A 9,884-nucleotide genomic window follows, 5' to 3' on the forward strand; every position below is an offset into this window, starting at 1 on the left:
ACAGGGTCTAATTGCTATCACATAGAAAATTAAGAAATAATTCATGCAATTATATATCAAAACAATGCATCCACATGAGTAGTGTTTAAAATATCGGAATCGGTGGAAATATCAATTGGCAAACTTGTGGAAATATCGATGGATATATCGAATATCGATATCGATATTCATTGCCTTCGGGGGAAATGATGGAAATTTGCTCAAAAACATGGAAATTTAAAATTATTTTTTAGGGAATGTCATATAAAGTTACAACACACGTATGAATCAATAACTAATAATTAGATATTGTGTAAACAGTAAGTATGTGATATGTGAGAAGAAAAACTTCTTTCTAATGACATGTAATAAAATAAAGCATTTCACTAGAATGAATAAATTATACATAATAGAAATTTTCGTCATGAAAGCAACAAAAGTTTTATTTAAGTAAATTAATACCATAATGAAAGAAATTAAATAATAAAGAATGCATAGGCTCATGGATATTTCCTACAAATTGTCTACAAACATTGGATATTTCTTAAAAATATCAAGGAAATTGATTGATTTCCGGAAATATTTCAGGAAATTGACTAATTTCCGGAAATATCGCAGATATGGGTAAAGTTGAATTTTTGGACATTTCCATAGAAATATTGAGCATATCCATGATATTTGCTGCACATGAGTAACCAATATTAAATGAACATAACATAATGGATTATAAAAACCTGGAAAATACAGTCGAGGCAAGTGTTGGACACTCTGTCCTTAAGACAAGTTTACACCCCACTAAGGTACTTACGATTGATCATCGCTTGTCTCCCAAGATATAAAGACCATATCCTTGTAATAGTAGCACTTCAAATCACAAGATTCCATGAACCACGATTGTGTTGAAAACTCTCTCATATGTACTCAATGAGATTATCTAATATTTATTCCACTCTATGTATAAATATATGCATGATTAAAAGTTGTTTTATGTTTATAGGGACTTCCCTATTTATAGATTTTGAGATACATCTTTGGAAAGCATGCGTGACACATCCCGACCCGGAATGTCCACTAGGGCCCCCACCACATCCCAGGCCGAGATGTGACAATGCGACTATTCATGAAAAGTCAAAAGTTGCAACTATTCAATTGAATAGACACATATTTTTACCAAAATGTTTCACTTCTAATTTTCATTCAATTAATACATTTAATAATATAAAAATATTATTATTAATTTTCCAACAGTATCCACACACTTATTTTTACCTTTAAAATACCTTATCAATTTTTGACAATCGAATCAAATGAATTAAACAAGATAAATTGATAAAAATTAATAGAAATTTGAATACACACTTATTTTTACCTCTAAAATACCCTATCAATTCCCATCTACCAATTCGCACTGATACAATCGCAACTTGCAAATCCGCACACGTGACACATTTTTACCTAAAAACCCAACCTAACTTGCAGACTCAACACTCAATCCCCAATTCCGTCAGTTTTCCCACCAACCCCCGCTCATCGGTCTCCTTCGCTCTTCCTTTCCATATTTTAAAAAAAAAATGCAATTTTCCAATTCACCAAACCCAATTGGAGGAGGAATCCAATTCCAACAACACCACCTCCTCCCCCAGCCCCCATGGCCGCCTTTTCCCTCCAAACCTCCTCCTCCTCCTCCGGTATTGCCCGTCTCAGTTTCGAAACCCGCATCCCCGGATCCGATTTGGGTGCAGACCCGAAATCCGTTTATTTTCCTTGTCAGCCTCGTGTGCTTCCTCTTAAGCATCGCTGCAACGGTAAGAGTAAATCAAGAGGAGGAGTGGTGTTGGCAGTGGCAGTGAGTGGGAATGACCAAACCCATGTGGAAGTTGACGTTTCTCTGAGCCCACGAGTCAACTCCGTCAAGCCTTCCAAGACTGTTGCCATTACTGACCAGGCCACGGCTCTCGTGCAAGCCGGAGTGCCCGTCATTCGATTGGCTGCCGGCGAACCTGATTTCGATACCCCTTCCGTCATAGCTGAGGTACCTTCTTCTTCCACCTTTTCATTCCATATCTTTCTTTGTGTCAATTCCCAGTTGCGAATGATGGGTTGTTTTCAATATATTTACTTATATTTTTGTTTTCAAAGGCCGGTATTAATGCGATTCGTGAAGGATTCACGAGGTACACACCAAATGCAGGCACTTTGGAGCTGCGCCAAGCAATTTGTCATAAGCTCAAAGGTTCGGCTTTTTCGGTTTTTCTTTCTTGTTCTCGTTCTTGAATGTTGAGATATATGTTATATGGTTTGAGAACCGGAGTTGTAAGTAATGATTTATATTTTCTTAGAGGAGAATGGAATCACTTACACACCGGATCAGATTGTAGTTAGCAATGGAGCCAAGCAGAGCATTGTTCAAGCTGTGCTTGCAGTTTGTTCCCCAGGAGACGAGGTTACTTTCTCTATATCTATTACTCATGAAATCAACATTAGGCTAGGTATCTTAATATGAATTCATTATATCATTTTCTATGATGTCCTTGAATTTCGATTTGGAAGTATGTTAGTGCAGAGAAACCAAGTTGGCCCGATGATTAAGGAATGGTCTTTATCTTCGTTTTTCATTTTTGGTGTATATGCTAGTGGTTATGGTTTCATTCCAGTGAATACTTGTGAAGCTGACACACATTTACGGATAAACATGTATCTCACAGGTTATAATTCCGGCTCCATTTTGGGTGAGTTACCCTGAAATGGCAAGGATGGCCGATGCAACTCCTGTGATTCTTCCAACGAGCATCTCCAATGATTTTCTCTTGGATCCAAAACTTCTCGAATCCAAACTCACGGAGAAGTCAAGACTGTTGATTCTTTGTTCTCCATCCAACCCCACAGGGTCTGTTTACCCTAAGAGTTTGCTTCAAGAGATTGCTAAGATTGTAGCAAAGCATCCCAGGCTTCTGGTACCCTCACTCTACCTGAACTGAAAGACCTGTACTTTATTACCTGCACCTTAACATTTGAAACCTGAAGTTTCCACTACTGTTTCATTCAGGTTATTTCTGATGAAATATATGAACACATAATTTACGCACCGGCAACTCACACAAGCTTTGCATCCTTGCCAGGCATGTGGGAGAGGACTCTGACAATCAATGGGTTTTCCAAGGTAACCATATTGTTAACACCGCGTTGATTTTATGCTCCTTTTCTGCAAAGGTGGTGTTTCCATGCTAAATCTAGATAACTGGTGAAAAACAAAACCCTGAGTGGTTTGATGCTGAAGGTTGACATTCATAAGGTGGTACTTTTGTAGGCTTTTGCAATGACTGGTTGGCGACTTGGATATATTGCCGGGCCTAAACACTTTGTTATGGCATGTGGAAAGCTCCAGAGTCAGGTATTTTGTACCATATGCATCTTCCAAATAAATCTTCGTGTCATTTAACATGTGATGATGGCACGTTTCTTACTAGCTGTGTTATTCAAAATTTCTTCTTTTCTTGTTAGATGTTTGCATTCGTTATCAGTCATGGGGTTGGATAAATCGTAAAACACTTTGAATACACACTGAAAGGGGGAAAAAAATCTATGATCCTTTTCACACACAGAAAAATTGATCATATCTGAGCTATACATTCAGAAAAAATATTGAGGGTAATGATAATTTTTCGAACTGATTTCATGTTTGATGTGGTTGACATTGTGGGTGCTCATCGCTGCTATGGTAATAATTCTTGTCATCGGGACTTTCTTTTCAAACTGATTTCATAGTCAACCACATCAAAGTAACTAAACACAACACCACTATAGTTGAGAGACAGTTCTTAAGAAGCAAAGAACAACATGGATATGTGGGTGCTCGTCGTTGCTATGGTAATAATTCTTGTCATCGGGACTTTCTTGTCAACTTCCTGCCCAACAATTTGTTTTTCTCTGTTTCAGTGGTGGTATAGTCAATAAAAGTTCTTTTATCTGAAAAAACCACTCATCATTATGGGCATTGTGCTGAAAAATGTCCAAAGTCTTTACAATTCGAATGTTGCTGCTCAGTTCTAGTTTCAGAACAAGAGCCACCACTAGCTCGTGCACTCTTCGAAATAGGACTCACCAAATGGTTGGCAGAAGTGGATCCACCATAGGATTTTTTGAATTCACTTTCCTTTCTATGCATTTACAACTGATTTATTTATTTTCATATTCAAATATTCTTTAACAGAACTCTGTTAGGTGTTCCCTTTTGTACTCTCAGCCATTTGACTAGTTCATTTCTTCTCAAGTTCCTACTGCAAATGAGTTTTTGGTTTCTCTTCCATTTAGATTACCACCTAAATAATAAATCCAAGCCCTCAGCAAATTGAGGTATACTTTAAATTGTTGTCTGTTTGGTAATCATCAATATCTAATATCAAATCTGTTTTTGCCCCCAATAATCTAGGTTCTTGCAAAGCGGCTGAAGATGAGAAATCAGCGTTCCTTTTTCCTACCTTCATTGTTGCTTTCTCAACATAGTAGAATTTGAAAGCTATTTTCCATCTCATTTTTCAATCAACTGATTTCCTTCTTGTTGCCTGCATGGGCTTAGTCAAAACCTAACTCTTGACAAAAGTTATGCATTTGTAACCATTCTGCTTGAAGAAATACGAGGACTTATGAGAAAAGAAAGGATGTATAATTGCGAGTGAGTTCTAATTCGTCCTAACCCCTCCTTTGCCACCCCTAATTTTAACTATGGCATAGTTAATTTGTATTTACAGTTTATTACTCGTGGGACAGGGTTCTTGTTTCCAAGTTCCAACCCAAGTTAAGGTGATGGACGAGTAATTTTATCATTGTTGTAGGAAAGAGGTCGTTGGAAGAAATCAGGGATAATATGATTTCACCTACTTTGGAGGTTTATATTTGGACATCCCTAAGTACTTGAATAAGCTTTTAGAGGTCAATATATATGTACATATGCATATATGTTTTTGTTTTTGCAGTTTGCCACACAGCTAATCCCAGTGTAATATGGCATATAGTTCACCTCAGGTGCCAGTAGTATATCACAGAAAGCAGGAGTTGCTGCCTTAGGTCTCGGTTATGCTGGTGGAGAGGCAGTTACTACTATGGTTAAAGCGTTCAGGGAGCGACGGGATTTCTTGGTCAAAAGCTTTGGCAAACTTTCAGGTGTCAGGATTTCAGAACCCAGGGTACCAACTTAATGATCTGTTTCTTTCCCCAATGTTTTTCTCTGTTTCTTTTTTCCCCCTTGTCTTGGAATGTACAAGTCCCTTGACGGATAAATTTTGTGCATCTGTTAATTTCTCTTTTTATTTTACTCGCTATCCTAATTTCTTCATTGTCTCGCTTCTCACTTTCAGGGAGCTTTCTATCTCTTCATAGATTTCAGCGCTTACTATGGAACGGAGGCTGAAGGATTTGGTAAAATTGAGAATTCAGAGTCCTTATGCCGTTACCTACTTGACAAGGGCCAGGTATGCATCACTTCTGCTTGTCGATTGCTATTTTGGAAAATCCATATTCTAATAGCTACGCTAGTTTGAAATGTCGGTGGTGTAATAAAATGCTGACATGGGTTGTTCATTTACAGGTTGCACTAGTACCAGGAGATGCGTTTGGAGATGATACGTGCATACGAATCTCCTATGCAGCATCCCTTCCCACCCTACAGGCAGCTGTGGAGAGAATTAAGAAAGCACTTGTTGAACTAAAGCCCTCAGTTAGTGTTTAACGAAAACTAAAATGTTTCCGGTATTGCCACTGTTCTACTTGTTGTAACTCTGTATTCTAGTATCTGTTTCGAAGTTATGCATAAGTTGGTCACGTCGGGGACGTCTAAAATAATTCTTTCGGAGTTGTATTTGATAGTAATGTAAACACAGGCGTGTTTGTTTCGTTGAATCGGATTTCAAGAATTCGAAACTCATTTTTTGACTGGGTTTTTTCTTACTGGAAAAACTAATGAAATCCGACATTTTCAGCGGAATATCTGGAAATATTGGAAATAAAATGGCCACGGTTTGAGAACTTTATCAACTTGTATTCTATATGCTTAAGTTATGCGTTTTCTTTCTTCTTATTTTTCCTTCTCCACATGTTGGTCGTATGCAATAGTAAAAAAGGAAAAACAAAGTTTTATTGTTATCAAATTTGAGGATATGCGTGCAGTAGAATATAAAGTAAATAAAATACTATTTTCGACGGTCGGCAAGTGTGCCTATGTCCCCAGGGCAGCAGTAGGACATTCTTTCATTATTGGAAATAATAGGATTAAAATATAACTCTCATTATTTTCTTTCATCTCTAGCTTGATTCACTGGTATTTTCTTCTGCACCTCTTCTTTCTTTTCTCTCTTTGTTTCCTTTCTTCCATATATTTTTCTCTTCTTTTGAGTTGTTTTCTTCAACGCAAATACCTCTTTATATAGAGGTTTTCATTCTTCCTTGGTCATATTTAGTTGACTATGTTATCAACTTAACAATCTTACCAATACTTTATTTTTGACAACATTGTAAAGCTACGATCATATTTGTTTGCCTATTACCATGGGCATACAAACCTTCATTTACAACATTTGTTTATTCTTTCATCCTAACGTTCGCATAACTTGATGACCTATTCCTAGCATTAGGATGAAGGAACCATTCTTCCTTTAATGTTGACGTGGCATCAATTTACTATACAAATCTCATGGCGGAACTATTCCCTTATTTATTTATTTATTTTTAATCACAATCTAAAGATCATTACTAAAAAAGTTTAATCAATTTGAAGACTGTTTAGACATATATCAATTTGAACATTGTTTAGACATCTATATGAGTTAAACAAATTGACTTTCCTTCTTGAGGATGATACTTGTTATTATTAGCTATAGTCTCCAAATTGCATGAATTTTTTTAAAGGCAATCTTTATATGATAAATACTTTGAATATGACGTTTGTAAAATGAAATGATGTCATGCCGTCATGGAATGAGAAGTGGCTCCAAGCATTGTTCACTATTATAAACTATTTTTGTTTACTAGAGGTGGATTATAACTTGAGTGCAAGGAACAGACAATGCTTTGATCACCTCACCTAATCACGTTTGCGTAAACTAGAACTTTTCTTATTCACATTCACAGCATGCAACTTGTAGAAAAGTTAAGTACAATGTGAATCTAATAAAAAAAAAGGTGCAATGTGAATATGTGGAGAGAGAGAGAGAGAGAGAGAGAGAGAGAGAGAGAGAGAGAGAGAGAGAGAGAGGGAAGAGAGCCTATTATGCAGGGAATAAACATATTCCTGTCCTCCTAGTAGACTTTGCTTCAAATACTCCAACATAATCAGCAAGGCCTTCAATTGTAATGGGTTAAGATTACTTGTCCAAAGGAAGGCTCCCCCAAAAGGTTACCGTTTCAAAAGCAATACAATAACAGGAGGAAAAGCAATTCCCCGGAAGTGCTTTTGTGCATGACATCTTCAGGAAGCTAAGGACTAAAGGACCCCCTCATCCAAAGCCAAAGCCAAAGCCTAAGCTCTTGACTTACACCACAAGTAAATCAATCTCAAATAGGAGGAATACCCTTTCTTCAACTCTGTCCTTTCTCATTTCTTTTCGTTATATATAACCTGCACATACGATGACAAAAATTACCAAAATCCGGAAACCCGAAAGACAGAAAAAACTAGCTATACCCTGATCAAAATGGATGCTTCTACGTCATCATCCAAACAAGGCACAACAGAGATTGTGTTCTTTGACATAGAAACAAATGTACCCAATAGAGCCGGACAAAGGTTCTGGGTTTTAGAGTTTGGTGCAATTGTAGTTTGCCCTCAGAAGCTTGTTGAGCTGGAAAGCTATAGCACGCTCATTAGGCCGGGGGACTTGTCTGCTGTGGCATTGAGGTCTGGCCGGTCCGAGGGGATCACACAGGAAACTGTTGTAGATGCACCCTTGTTTGAGGAAGTTGCCGATAAGATATTCAGCATTTTGAATGGCAGGGTGTGGGCAGGCCACAACATTCGAAGATTCGATTGTGTTAGGATTAAGGAGGCCTTTACAGAGATCGGTAGGCCTGCACCTCAGCCAGTTGGGATGATTGACTCTTTAAGTGTGTTAACTGGTAAGTTTGGAAGAAGAGCTGGAAATATGAAGGTAAACGTAAATGTTAATTACAAATTGGGACCGTGAAAATTACTTACTTTTAATTTTTATAACGTTTGGCTGCAAAGCCAATCTTACTAGATCTATGTATATATGTTTAGATGGCAACATTGGCATCATACTTCAATCTTGGGCAGCAAAAGCACAGGTTGGCATGCAATACATTTTAATTTGTCGGGTGCTAAATTTTATTAATATTAAGTCAATAATGTTATGTCAGAAATTCATGTTTAATTTTATGTTTATGTAATTCTTCAAACATATATAGGAGCCTTGAAGACGTAAGGATGAACCTGGAGGTCCTCAAGAACTGTGCAACCGTGCTCTTTTTGGTACTACCACAAGAACATACACATATATGTATCTTTTTAATTTCATCTAATTTTCAGTTAATGGAATGAAAATTAACCTTTAACTTGATTAGTAGCCTTGTGATTGATGTTTCTGTATGTTTGTATGGTGTTGTGGAAATAGGAAGCGAGCCTCCCCGGTGTATTAAATGGAAACTGGCCGGGCTCTTCAACGATCACAACGCGGAGTAGAAGTAGCGGGAAATTGCCATGCAGAGAAGAAACTAGCCGCAAGTCTCCAACAACTACTGCTTCTATTGGTTCTCATAGAGCTGTTCCATATGCCTCAAGGGGGAGCTTGGCAAAGGTTTTAATTACTATAATCTAATATCTTTAACTAATATTCTTAATAAAAGTGAGATTAATTGATCATTAATTATTGAATTTTGAAAGCAGATGACAGAAAGGGTAAAGAATCTGTTGTGTAGAGCCCAAGGAAATCAGCCTCTTAATAACATCCTCAAGCATTCTCATTCCCTACTACGGTGAGACCAAGGACGTCCATTTCAACAAGTTCAAGACGACCTCTTGGTCAACTGCCTGCCATCAAAATCACAGAAAGGAGAATTAAAAAGCTTTTGTTAAAGATGTTTGCCTTTCAGAACTTAGGGAGGAAAATAAATTAGCAAACAAAAGCAACAGCTTACCTTCGATTAATTGATTCAACATTTTTTTTTTTTTTTTAATTTTATTTTATTTTTAAATAAAGACCATAGTCACCCTATTCTGCCCTTTTAAGGCTGTTTTTCTTTTTGCCTCTTTCCGTCTTATTTCTTTGTACAAAACTTGATTCGACTTAGTGGGTTGTAGTTTACATTAGTTAAAACAAACACGAATATTGAAGGAAGTTAATGTTGCACCATAAAAGTAATTGGTAATAAAAGAGAGTAACCCAAATTTTTGATATGATGAGATAATTTCATCATCGACTAGCTCACACAAATTATAAATGAGCAATGAGTTTTCATCATGTAACTCGGTTCTAGCACATACTATACATAAAACCAGTTTAAGAAGTATTATGTGAAGAAAACTAGACCCGGCAGTTTCTGATACGACACGGTGACACGACACAAAAATAACGGGTTTTGAATCAACATGATAACTTATCGGATCATTATCGGTGACCCGTTAAGAACCCATTAATAACGGGTTCTTAACGGGTAGGTAATCCGTTTCGACCCGTTAAGAAAAAATTTATTTTGATAATTTTAAAGTTTAATTATTAAAAGATTTATTATAAAATACAATAGCCATATTAATATATACAATATATTCTATATTAAATATATAGTTTTGTATTATTATTCTATATAAGTTTTTTAAAAAAAAGTTGTAGTCATTATTTATTTTTATTATGAGAGTTCCTTATTATCATTACTAGGATAAGTTTTACTTAACATGTTGT

The 9,884-nt window shown here is 36.6% G+C and overlaps 2 protein-coding genes across 2 annotated transcripts; both read left to right on the forward strand.

Moving 5' to 3' along the window:
* Positions 1 to 1,498: 1,498 nt before the first annotated feature.
* LOC126602376 (bifunctional aspartate aminotransferase and glutamate/aspartate-prephenate aminotransferase-like) lies at positions 1,499 to 6,005 on the forward strand. The gene is made up of 9 exons (XM_050269222.1): positions 1,499 to 2,011; positions 2,119 to 2,212; positions 2,319 to 2,422; positions 2,685 to 2,933; positions 3,026 to 3,139; positions 3,287 to 3,370; positions 4,992 to 5,162; positions 5,334 to 5,447; positions 5,564 to 6,005. The coding sequence occupies exons 1-9, from the start codon at positions 1,628 to 1,630 to the stop codon at positions 5,702 to 5,704; spliced, it is 1,455 nt and encodes a 484-aa protein (XP_050125179.1). The 5' UTR covers positions 1,499 to 1,627; the 3' UTR covers positions 5,705 to 6,005.
* A 1,449-nt stretch (positions 6,006 to 7,454) lies between these two features.
* Positions 7,455 to 9,214, forward strand: LOC126602378 (protein NEN4-like). Its single transcript, XM_050269223.1, has 5 exons — positions 7,455 to 8,117; positions 8,228 to 8,274; positions 8,395 to 8,458; positions 8,601 to 8,783; positions 8,873 to 9,214. Exons 1-5 carry the CDS (start codon positions 7,665 to 7,667, stop codon positions 8,963 to 8,965), a joined length of 840 nt encoding a protein of 279 aa, XP_050125180.1. The 5' UTR covers positions 7,455 to 7,664; the 3' UTR covers positions 8,966 to 9,214.
* The last annotated feature ends 670 nt before the right edge of the window (positions 9,215 to 9,884 follow it).

This window comes from Malus sylvestris, chromosome 15 (genome assembly GCF_916048215.2).
Source record: "Malus sylvestris chromosome 15, drMalSylv7.2, whole genome shotgun sequence".
In the NCBI taxonomy this organism is placed as follows: domain Eukaryota; kingdom Viridiplantae; phylum Streptophyta; class Magnoliopsida; order Rosales; family Rosaceae; genus Malus; species Malus sylvestris.

Excerpts from the sequence above, each read along its gene's own strand:
- LOC126602378 (XM_050269223.1), top strand. The coding sequence starts at position 7,665 with ATGGATGCTTCTACGTCATCATCCAAACAAGGCACAACAGAGATTGTG. Across the intron at positions 8,459-8,600 it reads GTGCAACCGTGCTCTTTTTG|GAAGCGAGCCTCCCCGGTGT; the intron begins GTACTACCACAA and ends TTGTGGAAATAG. Across the intron at positions 8,784-8,872 it reads CAAGGGGGAGCTTGGCAAAG|ATGACAGAAAGGGTAAAGAA; the intron begins GTTTTAATTACT and ends TTTTGAAAGCAG.
- LOC126602376 (XM_050269222.1), top strand. The coding sequence starts at position 1,628 with ATGGCCGCCTTTTCCCTCCAAACCTCCTCCTCCTCCTCCGGTATTGCC. Across the intron at positions 2,934-3,025 it reads CAAAGCATCCCAGGCTTCTG|GTTATTTCTGATGAAATATA; the intron begins GTACCCTCACTC and ends TGTTTCATTCAG. Across the intron at positions 3,140-3,286 it reads CAATCAATGGGTTTTCCAAG|GCTTTTGCAATGACTGGTTG; the intron begins GTAACCATATTG and ends GTACTTTTGTAG.